Source organism: Alexandromys fortis, unplaced genomic scaffold (genome assembly GCF_014885135.2).
Source record: "Alexandromys fortis isolate MF-2015 unplaced genomic scaffold, M_Fortis_MF-2015_v1.1 scaffold_124, whole genome shotgun sequence".
Classification (NCBI taxonomy): Eukaryota; Metazoa; Chordata; class Mammalia; order Rodentia; family Cricetidae; genus Alexandromys; species Alexandromys fortis.
This window is the reverse complement of record NW_026067995.1, coordinates 3870391-3886262: the sequence shown is the minus strand read 5'-3', so window position 1 is coordinate 3886262 and position 15872 is coordinate 3870391. Positions and strand designations below refer to the sequence as shown.

Genomic DNA, 15872 nt, shown 5'->3' with positions numbered 1-15872 from the left:
TTGGTTTCCGTCCTGGAACTAGCTCTTCTAGACTGGGCTTTTTGTTATCAGAACATGACAGGGCAGTTTCAGCAGGCTCCATCATGATGGTTCTCAGCCTTCTGTAGCGCAAGTTCTAATCAATCTTAATGACAAAAACCCAGAGTCAGCTGTTAGGAAGTGGAAACGGAAAGATCACAGAAGCAGAGCAGCCACTAGTTCTTACCTCGACAAGATCCTCTGGCTGAATGGGGTGTCTGTCTATACAAGTCCTCAGACTGAATGTCTCCTCCAGCCCTACACTCCTCTCTGCCCAGCCATTTCCCTTCCTGTCTCTACCTCCCTCAGGAAAGGATGAAAGGCTTGTGACTTCCAAGTACTGGGTTAAAGGTGTGAGCCATCACTGCCTGGCCCCTATGACTAACTAGTGGCTTAGCTCCACACTCCCATCCTCAGGCAAGCTTTATCTATTATTGCACAAACAAAAAAATCACCACAACCTTCCTAATGCTGCCACCCTTTAGTACAGTTTCTCATGTGTGCTGAGCCCCCTCCCCTAACAATAAAACTGTTTTCATTGTTAATTCATAATGAAAATGCTTGCTACTGTTTTTGAATTGCACTGTAAATAACTGTGTTTTCTGCTGGTCTTAGGCGACCCCTGTGAAAATGGTCCTTTGACTACCCCCTACCAAGGTTGCGGCCCACAGGTTGAGAACCACTGTTCTATCAGCTCCTGGGGTTGCTCCAAAATTTTTCTGTTTAGCAAGTGCATTAAATGCTAGAAAGCAGGCACATTTTGGAAATTATTGCATTTCCTTGGGGAATTCTGTTTAAGCATCAACAGGAATAAATATTCTCTTTATGGCTCTAAAGGAAACTGAATGCCGTTAAACTCATAATAACAATTAAAACACCAATTATAACATATGAGTTTAAATTTCTTATAAACCCCCTAAACACCAATAAAAATTTAAGTGCTGTGAATAATTTTCCCCAGAACAAAAGTATTATCAAAACAAAGACCTCCCTGAGCTCTCTGAGAAGAGGATCAAGTTTAAGGTAACTTGAGACAGAATAAGTCAATTTACTTCTAATCTTCGCAGGTTGGCTTTCTCGTCTGAAACGCCCTTCCTGTTGCTGTAATTAAAAAGGTTGTGCTGGCTCACAGTTCAAGCGTACAGCCTACGACAGCAGCCAAGTCAAGGCAACAGGATCTTGAAGCAGCTGGTCACGATCAGATAGCAGGACAAATGTGTGCAGGCCTGCAGCTGGCCTTCCCCTCTGCAGTGCAGGAAATCAGCAGAGGACAGCGCAACCCCAGGTGGCGGTCTCCCTCCCACAGTGAACTGATCATAGGCTTGTCCAGTGGGTACCTAACCCAGATAGTCCATGCGTGGAGGCTGACATTCTAGACCATCAAGCTCACAATTAACACTATCAGATTCCATCCCCGTGATGTCTTCTTGGGGTCTGCAGTAGCTAGCACGTTTTTCAGTCTCCTGTGATGAGGGTGTTGAGAGGACTTCTGCTGGCCACTTCCCCTCTCACGGCTCCGATAGGATGATATGATAGATTCCTTACACCGGCGTCGGCACAGCAGCCACAGAAGGTAGGCGTGACAGACAATGAAGCTAAACCAGAGTGGATGGTCCGCAGAACCCATCTTACTAATGTGAAGCTGGGATTTGACCTGAGCTTGCCTCAGCACACACTCTTGTTTTTCAGGGTTTTCCCATCTAAACCTGATGTGTGCCTCGAGGGTTGATTGTAGCTTGATGACAGTAAGACCAGGTAGCTGCAAGTCTGTGATCTTCACAATGATGTCAAGGAGTCTCCATTTTCCACCAAGATCTTTCCACCTGCCACACGATGGAAACCAATGGAGATGAGAGATGGCGGCCACGCTGCTGGCCAGGTCTCTCTGTTAACATGCCAAGGCTGTCTGTACTGAAGAGCAGATGGAACCTGCTCATCTTCAGCACCTTCTAACCGCAGCGCTGCTGTGGGGTATCTGACTGCACTGTGACACTCAGGTAGCCTTGAGTCGGTACAGAGATGCTCCTTAGAGCCAAAGGTGTGTTTACTGCCTGTCAACCAGAGGCGCACATTCGGCACTCAACTTAAGCTGAGACATCCGGTCAGCACGAGATTGCATTTCTGTGACCATACCTAAGTGTTGCACTAACTCTACTGTTTGTGTTCTCTTGCACACTCTGAGACTGTTTCCGTGCCAGGATGGCAGGCTACGTGTTGCATCACTGGAGCCCAGATACTGCTACAAAAATGTTAGCCATGGTTCTTTAATAAGCGGGCAGCAGAGGCAGCTCACTGACTAAAAGATCTTGCTGCTCTGACAGAGGACCCAAGTTCAGTTCCCAGCCACACAACAGGCAGCTCACAAACCACCTGTAACTCTAGCTCCAAGGATTCCAACACCCTTTTGACCTCTGTGCACACCACATGTAGTCGTCCCCCACCCCAAACAAAATGGCAAAGGAATCTGGATAAAAAGGTAATTTCATGCATATTAAGTGGTTTAGGCCATTGTAATGCTTGCACTTCACGTTGAGAGACTGCGCACTGCATTGGTGGGTTACAACTTCTAAGTGGCATGCTGGAGGGCCACATAAGACTTCCACGCACCGCGCCCCTGTGTCTGCGCTCTGTGCGCTGGCACCCAGTTACCGAGCTTCAGGCAAGGGGCTGGAGGTTAAAATACACAGACACACAGAGACAGAGAGACAGCGACATGTGTCTTCCTTGAATTCCCCAAGAATGCCCCCTTTATTGTGTTCAGGGGCAGATTATATAAAGATAGCCATGCCCCAGCCAAACCCACCAGAAACCACTCTCCTGCCATCAGGAACTCCTGAAGGTCTCGTGCTCAGAGCAGCTGTAGGCACTCAGATCAGGAGATTACAAGAAATTCAGGATCTGGGGTCTCACTGCTCCCAACATAAGACCTGATGGGAAATATGCTATTAGCTGGGCGTGGGTGTGGTTTATAACGCATCATAAACTGGAGCAACAGGCACTTGTCTGAGATAGCTCTGTGCAGCCTAGCTCGGCCGGGTAGCTTTCCGTTTCATCTGGTGTTTCTTAGAATCACACAATACAGAAACAGAGGCAAGGTTTACATTATGTATAAATTTATCCCCTTATATTTATTTGAATTTGTACAAATTTCTGGGGTTTCCTTGGTTTTCGCCACACATGTAAGCAAATGTTAAGAGCTATTTACTGGAATACAGTACAACTTGCTTCTCTCTGAGGAACTGCCAGTATCTGAGGCCGGACTCAAAGGAACCAGTTCTGGGGAAGGGGGCTGGGGCAGAACTAATGAAACTCCAACTGGAGTTGCTTCAAGAAGGCACACAGCACACACAGGGTGACCATTCACCACAGCTGAGTCCTGTGGCTCAGGCCAGTGGCCCAGGCCAGTCACAAGCAGCCCCATCACTCTTAGAACTTTCCCGCAAATGTGTGGCTCTCTGTAGCCATCAGACAGAGCCGTAACAACAGAATGTTATGGACTGATCGGGTGTCTGCAAAGCAAAGCCACCCTCCAGAGGGATTCTTGAGTCAGTAGGAATGTCACTCCAAGATGTCACATGGAAGCCACTGTGTTTGGAATAGGAACACTTGTCTCTGGCCCTTACCACTAAGTTCAGAGTTCACCTGAGATTTACCAGTCCTCCTGGGCCTTGCAGGAGTTTAGCTCAGAAGTGTATATGAACGGTGTCTGTGCCAAGACATTTCCTCTGGACAAAAGCGAGCAACGGAGCTGTAGGAGGACAAGGTCCATGCTAGGCTTTCACATCATTTCTCTTTTTAACTATTTACTTTTGACAACAATATGCCAAAGCACTGTGTGGCTGGATTTCTGTTTATCTTTGAGGCATTAGCAGTGAAATTTTGTTTGGGAAGATTAATTTCACTGACATCAAATAACAGATTTTTTTAAACAATTGTTCCTGTGCTTAAGTAGAATAAAATTACCAAAGAGTAGGCCTTTTACCTTTCATGAAAAAAGGGGTTTCTAAAAAACTATAAAACCAATTGTCACTTAACAGACAGTATCTGTTGATTCCAAGGTTTTACGGGCAAACACCGAGGTGAGTCTGAACATGCTAATGGATGTCAGCATTTCCTCAACCCTTTGAAATGTGTTATTCACGAGGGATCACAAAAATAAAACTTCAACTAGACAATTGGTGGTTGTAGATAAAATCATTTAATCAGTAGTCCATTCCATTCTAATTTACATTCAGCCCTGGGGCAAGGGGAGGAGTGAATCACCAAACACTCAATTCAGAAAAAAAGAAAAAAAAAGAGAGAAATCACCTATTTCACAATCTCATCTGCATGCACATCTTTGCTTAGTTTCTGTTGGATGATAATCCATCTCTTCCCTGCGAGAATAAAGTCTTATCTTCTTTGTATATCGACATTTGTGGGGAAAAAAAAAAAACCCTGCAAACCAATAAATGTGTTCTATAGTGCATCCCACGGGAAATAGTGGCAGGGCTTGCGGAAGCCAAGCACTGCTACCATTACAACACGGGCAAGCGGGGGACCTGGAGCAGACCAGACAGATGCAGGACTAACACACCAGTGGTTTGTGACAACTGAGGTTTTACAGCCAGCATTCAACTCAGGGATTCTCAAGGATGGGGCCCATCTTCTCATCCTCAGGGGCCAGAATGACAAACACAGACGCGACAAACAACAGGTCCTCCACCCAAGCTTACTGAATGGAAGAATGAACACGAGCACAGGCAAGGTGTGTTTACTGAAGTCACACAATTCCACCCAAAAGCACGTCCACAGTGGTGTGTACACTTCCAAGAGCATGTCCACATTGGTGTACACACTTCTAAGAGCACTAACAGCAGGGCAGTCACAGAAGGCTTCGTTAGTTCACAGTGTTCCAAGTTCCCACACTTAGAAGCCGCCCCTGCGGTCCCAAGGCCTTTCAGACGGATCCACCCAGGGGAAGTTAACTGGATTCCAGGCACCAGTCTCATCATGCACCATAGAATACGTTCTCCTACAAAAACCAAGTTATTAAAAAGCCTTTCGAAAACCTCACTTAGCTAGGAGAAGAGCCTCAGAATTCCTCCCAAATAACGTACTGTATTCCATTATACAACGAGGCAGACAACCTGCTGTGGACAGTCCTGTAAACCTAAGTCATCTAATATTCGCTTCTCTGAGAAAATACTCCTTTATTAAATCCTAGCCACGGTCTTCTCTGTCACTGATTTTTCTATTAGGCTTCTAATCATTGTAAAGTTACTTAAGAGAAGGAAACTATCTCAAGTTTTCAATTCCATTTTTAAGCTTTGAAAATTCAAAATGAGTATGTCAAGTATGTACAAACCAACTTGAGGTACAAAGTTTCAGATTTCTATATTGATAAACAATAACAATAATGATAAAGCACATACAATTACCAGGAGGCTTTCAAGCCGGGAGACACTGGCACTATCAATGGGGTCAGAGGACCAGCATGGCTGTGTTGCTGGCACGTTGCAAAGGTCTGCAAATCAAGAGGCAGAGCCCCGGGAGCTTTCCCATCAACCCATACTCTCCAGGACAGCACACTCAACTCTCTGGAGCGCCTGGTGATCTGGGATCATTTTAAAGTCGGAGTGGGCAGCAAAACAAGAGAGCTAGGAAGATGTACGGCTTTTGGCAGATTCGTGCACACCCCTAAAGCAGAGAGATCTGGTTCTCTTCCACAGTTTCCTTCGCACCTTAAAGTCTCAGGAATTTCTTTGTGGTATGAGAGCCTCAGCCTGTGCTGGAATGCAAACACAGCAAAAAAGTAGGTGTTCCTTTCCAGAAAACCCTCCTCATGGAAACAGCACAGCTATGACGGAAACCAGGAGTGCTTCCATCTGGCCAAGGCTGTCGTGGAGATGTGGGATAGAAATAACCAGAAACTACTTCAAAACTTTGCTTGCCTTTCTTCAACAGTAAGGCAATTCTATCCCAGCTGGGCTTCCTCCTCTGGACTACAGCAGTATCTCTGAAATGTCACGTTTTAAAGAGTAAGGAAATGATCATGCACCAGGCTGAAGGCAGCAACTCTCACACAAGCTAGCTCCTTGATCTATGAGCATGGCTACCAGCAAGAGGACGCTTAGTGGGCAGCGGTGCCTCCGCAGGCCGTGAGCAGCCCCCACAGTCACCCAGTCAGTGGACAACACACTTTTCTCGTTTGGTAGCATGATGAATTTAATGCAAGAGCCACAAACAGGGGCAAGGAAAGAGCAAGGCGGACGGGACGAGCCTGCATAGTGGAGCAAGACTCATGTTGGCGTCTATGTGCAGAAACAAGCAGGGTGAGGCACTTAAAAGCTTTTGGATGAATCCATCCAGGAGAAGCCTGGCCTAGGTCTACATTTATTATTACTGTCATCATCACTATCAATAATAACATACTTCTCAGGAAGAAACATGCAGCAGAAACATGAGACAAAAGAGCCTAAGACTGTTCTGAAAATTGAAATGACATGAGTGTCCAGAATGTCATATCTCAATTACAAAAGCCAATGTTTTCACTGTCTTATTTCTGTAGTAGTAGTATCTAGTTGAAAATTTTTTAATTACAAAATTATTGGCAATGATATAAAGCCCTGGCTGGTACAGATATTACTGTACTGGCACCCATTTGGTAAGGAAAATATCACCATCCAGCTATATTAAATATCCTTTATCATCCAAATATCTTAAACCAATCCTCTTATACTATAATTCAAAGACACTTTTATCTTTCCCCCATTACTCCATAATCAATATTCCTCTTAGAAATAATAACATTCACATATATAAAATAAAATATAATGCTTTAAAAATCTCAAAAATGTAATGTTAGTAGTTCTAGTTGTCATGGAGTTGCTTTGAATTTTTATTGCCCAGATGGCTTAAAAATAAAATCTTAAATGTCAGGTGGCAGTTGTCCTAGCACATCTGTAAACGCAATGCCACTGAAGACACTGGCATCAAACACTACACTCTAGCGTTGTGTGGAACTTTAAACCTTAAAGCCTCTTAACATAATCATGTATATCTATGTACAGAACATACATAAATTTCACTTTATGTAAAACATGAAAGAGGTAATCCCAAAATCACACTAAACATAATAAATATAGAACTTGTTTTGTTAAAAATCTACAGTATACATTCAAGTAAAGGCTAAACTTCCAATGCCAACCATATTTGGGACAAAAATTTAATGTTTTCAATAATCGGTCCCCTAAAAGTGCTATTCTCAATACCTGGAAGAGGAAATTCATTCTAGTGCTTCTGTTCCCATCCAAACACACACTCCTTTAGTCACAGAGCCGGTGGCTTCTGCCACTATCACACACCCAACGCCTTTGCATCCTTTTCAACAGCTTAGCATTGCAGCTCTTTGGGGGAAGACGGGGTCCAGACAAACCACCCAGACCATCTTCAATTAGACGACTGACTTTATCACACACCCTGTTTGATTCAGACGTGAACGCATCTGGATGCACAGTTCAGCGAGAGCACTGCCGTCTGTGCATCTAAGGTAAGTCGTCTCTCTCCATATGAGAATTTGTGTAGGTCGAGGAGCAGCCACTGTAGCAGCCTTCCCGTGAGCTGGGTCTCGACACCACGCTCCACTTCTGATTCGTACATTCTCGTCCAGCCTCATTTGGTTTAGTTTCTTCAGGAGTTATATTCAGCACACTGACTGAACTCCTGGAAGAAATAAGATAAATCTTAATAACTAATTATCTGCTCCTTGTTTAGAGCAGACAGATGTTCCTGACATTTCAAGTCTGACTGCTGCTTGTCTGCTAACAATACCTTTCAGGAAGCCACTTGACAAGAGAAGGCGGCACACTTAGAGCTGACTCTATTTGAGACTTCCATCTAGTCACTAGGTACAGGCCTGAGCAGGAAGATCTTCCCAGGGCAGATCAAGGCTTTCCTGTGTTCACAGGATGACCCGATCCAAATGGAACACCATCCCCTGTCTCACCTTCCACACGCCTCCTGACTATAGTACTAACCAGTCTGCTTCCCGTGAAGAAAACCAGAGTACTGTTCTTGCAAAAGGCTTGTGTCTTTCTTCCCCCTCCTCTTAATATTTGTCCTGTAGCTCTTAGATTACTGACATAGAAATACAGACTAAATTATTCTATAAAATGATATGTTTGGGTTTAAACTGCTTTAATACTTTCTCCATAGGCAGAAATCTACTTTATCACCCTGAGGAAGTGGTTTTTCTTGGCTGTTTGCCTTTCAATCAAAGAAACTTAAACTATGTACTCTGAAAAACTATAAAAATAGCAATTTTCAATACTTAAGTGACTCCTGATACGAGTCACCCCTGTCTGTCTTCTAAGGCAGGATCTCACTAGGCAGCCCTGACTAACTTAGAATTCACTGTGTAGACCAAGCTTGTCTCAGACTTTGAGAGATTCACCTGCCTCTGTCTCCTGAGTGCTGGCATCAAAGCTGTGCACCATCATGGCTGGTCTAGAAGTCCATACTTTAAATTGTTCTCCATTAGACTTCTATATCTAGCACAAAGCCTCACGCACTGGGAACCTCTGTGCATGCAGATTTCTCTCCAAAGCCTCTACTGTCACAAATACTATACGTAACAACTTCTCCTAAGCAAGCCAACACTGACCATTTTAGAAGTATGCGGCACAGCCGTTTAAACACAAATACCTGTGTTCAGACACACAGGAGCGTGTCTGGCAAATGTCTGAAGTAGAGGGTGAAACAGGTAGAGATTTAGTCAGTTTCGATGTGCAAGCTGGCGCCCCGTTAGCCACAGCATGTGGCTTCTTCTGCCGTGGCCGTGAGTGCACTATAAGATTGTCTGGATCAGAACCTGGTTTTTTGGAGTAAGGGAAAGAGCAGGGCACACGGTAAAACATCAGACACAATAAAGACAAACAAGAAGGATTAATCATTGCAATTTGGAGTGGGATTTGAGAAAGAACAAATTAATTGCCAACTCTGAGGCATATTCTGCAACTAGAAGAATCTAGCTTAAAAATGGCTAATAGCTAAAATCATGAATCTCAAAAATATGGTATTATTATACACTCACAAAAATGCCTTGTTATATGCAAGGTTCTCCTATGCGCTCTACTGTGACTTCAGTAAATAAAACACTAGGTTGATTTTGGGGACCCGGGTACAATTTCTTGTTGAATTGTAGCCTATTATGGGTTGAACTCCGGGGTTCAATCACCAGCACTTGAACACACAGGCGGGCAGAGATTAAAAACAGAAAAGGCTTCCCACAGAGAGAGGGCCCGTGTGCGTGTGCACAGACAGAGAGGGCCCGTGTGCGTGTGCACAGACAGAGAGGGCCCGTGTGTGCGTGTGCACAGACAGAGAGGCCCGTGTGCGTGCGCACAGACAGAGAGGCCGTGTGCTGCGCTCGGGAGCACTTACTTCCTGAGAAGGCACTGAGCAGCTTCACAGTTTCTGAGCTGTGGGGGTCAAAGGTCGTCATGTTTAAAAACTGCTGTTTTAACCAGCTGGCTCTTTCCTCTTCAAACGCCTTTCTCTAGGGTAACAAACAAACCACAGAGTTGGCGATTACTCCACGTCATTCCCATAACTTCTCCAGCTGTTTTCTCTCTGGCCACCCGAATGCTTTTTGTATCAAATAGTTGCCTAGAAACTAAAAGACACTTGAGAAAAGAATATTTAAAATAAAAATTTGGGGCTGGAGAGATGGTGCCATGGTTAAGAGCACTTGTTGCTCTTATGAGGACCTGGGTTCAATTCCCAGTACCCACACAATGGCTCACAACCGTCTGTACCACCAGTTCCAGGGATGTAAGGACAAAAGGGTCTTCTGGCCTCTGAGGACACCAGGCACACAGGGTCCACAGACACATACAACAGAGACATACATTAGGTTAAACACCCTCATACAGAAATAATAATTTTTAAACAATTTAAATAATAGAAAATCATAGCTTTTACCAACTACACCAACACCTGCTGGGTTTCACCTGAGCAGAGTAGTAGCCGCATTTCTGAACACAAAGAACACATGACCATAAAACTGGTATCAGAAAATACCCTGCTTCATAAGTCAGCCACTTGGAAGGGACTTCTGATTACATTGGGCATTTCTTTCTCCACTAGCAGTCGTCATGGCCACTGCTCCTGAGCCACAAGAGGGCAGACACAGGGTGCACCAATGTGGCCTCCTCTCTGGTCAGCTGATGACTCCTAACTCACATCTCTGTGTGTCCCCTGTGTCGACAAGTGGACATGTTCTCAGAGAGCTGGAGGACACGTTTGTGCATCTGAGCACATTCGTGCCTGTGCCCATGAAGGCCAAAGAAGGCCTCCTTCCCTGGAAATGGAGTTAGCTTTAGATCCCTTGGAAATGGAGTTACAGACAGTTGTGAGCGCTGGGATCCAGCCAGGGTCTTCTGTAAAAGCAGAAAGTGCCCTCTCTCCAGCTCTGAAATGGGATTAAAACCTTGTGCTACTACACCGAGCTCCCAGTAGACATTTCTTTTAATCTGTGGTAATATCTAAGGGATAAATTTGGAGAGCAAGAGGACACTGTCTCTTTTGTATAGTCAGCTGAGTTTTAAAACCATATTGGGTCGCTGTGTCTGTAATTTTTGAAAGGGCCATAAGGAGGCAAGAGTGCAACCCGTGGACAAACCACTAAGTGCTATACATTCCTCTCCAAGTCTGGGAAACACTGTCTTTGCTGTGCTTTCTGCACTATGAAACAAGGTTGCTGCTGGTACTATCTTCTGGTACCACATGTATGCACAATGGATAAGAGACAGGTGCCCAAAAGAAACTGAAAATCTAACAAAAGGTCATCCATATGCTCAGCCTCCCTTCAATTTCCAGTTACTCGTAATGTACAGGCCTCCAGGCCTCAGCACAACTGACTCCATGATGGGAAGTGCCACTCAGGCCATGAAACAAAGGCCTAATCCTTCAAAGTCCATAGTTCTGGGTATCTCTCTAAACACATTAACCTTGCTTTTTCACTTCTGTGGCTCTGCTTCTGGCTAACTGTTCTTGCTAACTGAAGTATGTCAACCCAAGATTTGGTTTTTGTGCTTAAAAGCTCAGCCTGAGGAAGGGATCCCAAACATATAGTGGTCACTGGCTGGATAATAAAGACTTTCTATTGGCTTAAATCCATGGAAGTCTTCTCAGGTAGACCCCCACACCAGTGAGGTGCCGTGTGACACTCAGGTACAATGACGGCAGAGCCAAGTTGGACCCAGGAGCGTACACCTGCACACCATGCCCAATGCAGCGGCGCTGAGAGCTCACCTCCAGTCCCAAGCGGATTGCAGCTTCTGTAAAGCTTCGTCTTTCTCTCTCAAAATTCTTTTTTTGCTCTTTAAAAAGCGACCACTCTTCTTTGAGGCATTCCTTTTCTTCCAGCAAGTAACAGTCTCGCAACAGTGAGGTGGTGTCGTCGTCACAGGCGGTGGCCAGCTGCTGCTGTTCAGGGTTAAACACGGGAAGTCAGGAAGTCCACACAGCTCACACACATTCAAGGGAGGGTGAAGAAGACAGATCAAAGCTTGGCCACGGGCATAAACTATGAAGAATCAGTCAGCCATTGAAAACCTGCTTCCCCAAGTGCTGCTTCCTTTGGCAAAGGGAGCAAGTGAAGAAGGGGTGCAACTTATTACTACTCCTGTGCAGAATTCAACTCTGCAGACCTTGGGCGATACAGGAGCAGGAATCTAGCAGGTTCAGGAACACCCTGAGGACACTCCCACTTACCTGCAGGAGCTGCTGCTGAGCTCGGATCATTTCTTTACACTGCTGGATCTCCAGCTCCAGCTTCTCAGTCTCTTGTTCATGGTCTTGCCGTGAGATGACGTCCTCATCGAGGCCTTCCATGTGGACCTTTGAAACTGACAGAATGCCATCTGCTGTTAGTCTGTTGTACCTGACACAAGCTAGGGTTATCTCGGAAGAGGGCACCTCAACTGAGAAAAGCCTCTATCAGACTGCTCTGTGGGCAAGCCCATAAGGCACTGTCTCTAGGAATTTTGCTTTGTTTTGTTTTGAGAAAGGGTTTCTCTATAGCTCTTGCTACCCTGGAACTTGCTTTGTAGATCAGGCTGACCTTGTAGGAGGGCCCAGCTCAGTGGGGTGGGACCACCACTGTGAAGGTGGTCTTGTGCTGTGTAAGAAAGCAGGCTGTGGAAGCCATGAGGAACAAGCCAGTGAGCAGCACTGCTCCGTGGCCTCTGCTTTGGTTCCTTCATGATGGCCTGTGAGCTATAAGGTTAGATGACCTCTTTCCTCCCAAGCTGCTTCTGGTCATGGTGTTTATCAAGACTAGAAGCCCTGACTAGAGCAGCCAGAAACCAGCACAGGTTTTGTGGACACACACTGGTCTTGAACAGACATTTCAAAATAAAAGTCTCCCAAATTTTCCCTTCCTGCTCTTCCCACGGGTTTTGTAAAAGGAAGTTATTTTCTTTAGCATTTTCCTCAGTCATAACAAAATGAAATGTTTTAAAGCAAAACAACTCCAAGTTCTGACAACTACACAGTTATACAATTTTAGGGCTAAATAGATTTACAAATAAGCATTGCTGCCAACATTTAACTTATAAACCACATTTATTCAAGACTATCATGAGAAGATTAATAGTATACCTCACTGTGCCTCTGGTTCTTGCTACCCAGTCTTCAGGAGCTACCGGCCCAACCACAGAAGAATGCTAACAAACCCCACAGATGGATAAACTGTTTCGATGGCGACGGAAAGATACTAAAGACTGTGTGTGCTCACATTAACTCCTACAAAACTAGAGTCCAGCAGCTGCTTACTAAACAGTGATGACGAAACGATGTCATCTCTGCACATCATCGTGGGGCTGAGCCGCTGCCCTTACAACCCACAGCACTGGTGCGACATCCACTGTTTTCACAATTTCAATTTATTTTATGTAGACTTCATTTACTAAATAGAGATCTTAGTGTTGAAGAAACGGCGGGGGTTAAAAGTGTACTCTGCTCCAGTAGAGGTCCCATGTTCCGTTTCTAGAAGCCATGCTAGGGGCTTATAACTATGCGTAACTTTAGCTCCAGGGGAGCCAACACCTCTGGCCCCCACAGGTACCAACAGTCACATGATATACCCATTTACAGACACACAAACACATTAAAATGATAATTAATAAATAAATAAAAATTTAACTTTCCTGACTTAAAAGCACACAGACTTTAGTATATATAAAATGGTTCCCCTTCATGTTCTTGCGTTCCAAGTTAGTCAGTTTACTACTGCCTGGGGACACAGCATCAGGATGAGTGATGCTTGCTGCTCTCTAAGGCTTGCTCTGGAGCCAGGGGCAAACCAGGCAGAAGGGGACACTCAGAGCAGCAGGAAGCCTGTGATCAGCAGCTCTGAGCCCCACAGTGCGACTGTCCAGCTGTCGGTGCGACCAGACAGCAACAGCTTATGTCACAGCCCACTGCGCATGCACGGGAGCAGTAGTCACCTTGGTTATCAAGTTTCTCTACATGACTCTTCAGGATTCTCCACTGCTTCCTGATGCTGTTTGTAAGCTGCTCTCTCACGGTATCACAGGAAAGGCCCCATCCACTCTCTCTGCTCGGCTCCCCAGCATCATCTTCAATATCAGAGATGACCTACAGCCCAGGGGGAACAAAAGGAAAGAGCAGTGACTTACAATGGCTTCACACCCGGGCAGACTGAGACAGTCTCTCTACCCATTACCTAGTACCTTATAAACACACTACTAACATTGAAGACAGAAACTCCCAAATTCACATCTCTTCAACTTTGACTCTACAGAGCTGTCTGAGGGGAGGCAGATGCTGTCTGTGTCATGATCTGTTACAAACCCTGCAGAAAGGTAAACTTGGGCTCAGTGTCACACGGCTGGCAGGTGGGACTGAGATGGGTCAGTTTGTTTCTGTTAGACTGTCACAACAAATGAACCTTTTGAGATTATCTACGGAGTCAAACGAGCAATCCCAATTCCCTCATCATTTTATGCTCGACATGCTTTTAATTGTAGCAAGACATGAAATTATAGGAAAATGTGCCAATGTTGATTAAGTTACCACAGAGAAATAATACTAAATAGTCTTTATTTATTATTTATTATTATTATTTATTACTAACTTCCAGGAAGGTCAAAATCCTTGAGTATGAAAAATACCCTCAGGAGAAAGGGGGCAAAAAAGTAAAAGAAAGAGGAGTCATTAGGCCCCTCCCTCACAGACAAGCACAGCAGGAACGGAGGGGGGCTAGATGCTGTGACATCAACACTGGGGTACCAGAGACCCTGAGCAGAGCAGCTGACTAAAGCTGGCAGAAGGCCCAGGGGCAGCTCTGCCATCATGGGCCTGTAACCCATCTCAAAGCCTCTGAGACTACAGGCCGAGCACCCTCACCAGAGGTGTAGGACCCGAGCACTTGGGAGTTAAGACATTCTGAGATTTTAGTCTCTCTCTCCTCTCCTGCCCCAACCCCTGTGTGTGTGTCTGTCTGTCTGTTAGGGATGGGACGAAAGCCTAAACATGAACCCTATTCCAAATGCACCTGGTACACACTGTCATCTTCAGATTTTAACACTGTGAACTGAGGCTCCCACAGCAGGTGCTTGAGTCAAGCAGGCTTTCTCTGTGCTTGCTACCGTGAGAGCGTCTAGTCTGGAAGAACCCTCCACAGCCACTCTCTGTGATGTCTTCTCTGACTAAACGAGAAGAGTCACCGCACGTGGCACAGGTGGTCGCCATTTCTCTACATGCCTAGCCCTTCCCAAAGTGTTTCTGGAGGAACTGTCGTCATCTTCAATCTGTCTTTTTGGGACTTAGAACACAATGAGCTTCAATAAAGGCATGGACTGAATATGTCTTTAGTTCCACAGGGACTGCAGAGAGTGAAGACTCTCACACACGACACGAGACTGTCACACACGGTGTGAACACGGTCACACAGAAGTGAAGACTGTCACACACGGCATGGTGGTTGAGTGCAGATACAAATCCAACTACTGTGCCTCAGTTTGCTCACATCTAAGATGGGTACAATTAAATAATAGTCAAATGATTATAACATTATAAGCATCATAATTCTGGAAATCATTTCCAGGAGAAACATGAAGGAGGTGATGCTCATGAAGTACCAGATGGTGGTCCCCAGGTGATTTCCAGGATGTGCCTGAAAATGCGCAGGGCAGTTTTCAGTTGTCACAGTGACTATAGGGGCAGAGCAGTGTGTACTCCCCAACACTGTTACCGCCCTCACTGAGTTACCCAGCCAGAGTCTGACTTGTGCGGGCTAGCATCCGAGGCCGGTGTTAGAGACACTTACAACAGCGCCTGTGCCATCTTCTGCTCTTTCCCTGGGTTTCTTCTTCTGGGGAGAGAGAAGGGAAATCATCTCCTTCTTCATCTGCTGCAGGACCTTCTTCAGCTCAGCGTTCTCCATCAGGATCTGCTTCTGGCGGTACTCATAGTCATTCAGCAGGGTTTTGTACATTTCATCTTCATTCCTGGGGAGAAACCCCGGATGTGAGAACACGTACTGACAGCAACCCCAGCTACCACTGTCACATCATACGGCTATACCTGGCTTCTGTTTTATCGGTCCTCCACGAGCCTCGTTTTCCATCAGCTCGACCCACATAGTTTAAAACGTCCATGGCTACAAACGTAAGCACAGAACACAATTAACCTCTGTACCGTGTGCTAAAAACTCTACTACACCTGAGACACATGAGGGGCTGACCCTGACCTGGCACATAAGTCAGGACCCTTCACTTCTTCCCTGGCTGGGGAATGAAATGACCCTCGAGTTCTTAAGGACAGAGGCATGTGCTCACTAGGGG

The 15872-nt window shown here is 45.5% G+C and overlaps 1 protein-coding gene across 4 annotated transcripts in view; it reads right to left on the bottom strand.

Moving 5' to 3' along the window:
• Positions 1–4197: 4197 nt before the first annotated feature.
• The window catches only part of Ssx2ip (SSX family member 2 interacting protein), a 32067-nt gene continuing 20392 nt past the window's right edge, over positions 4198–15872 (bottom strand). For 3 of the 4 annotated variants that reach the window (XM_050160104.1, XM_050160105.1, XM_050160106.1), the window contains exons 7-14: positions 15613–15688; positions 15356–15536; positions 13512–13662; positions 11776–11909; positions 11314–11487; positions 9442–9556; positions 8704–8869; positions 4198–7722 (exon numbers count right to left, since the gene is read on the bottom strand). In XM_050160104.1, the coding sequence (XP_050016061.1) occupies positions 7545–7722; positions 8704–8869; positions 9442–9556; positions 11314–11487; positions 11776–11909; positions 13512–13662; positions 15356–15536; positions 15613–15688 (1175 nt within the window). In that variant the 3' untranslated portion in view covers positions 4198–7544. The remainder of the gene's footprint in view (positions 7723–8703; positions 8870–9441; positions 9557–11313; positions 11488–11775; positions 11910–13511; positions 13663–15355; positions 15537–15612; positions 15689–15872) is intronic. The other variant, XM_050160107.1, reaches the window with a different exon arrangement.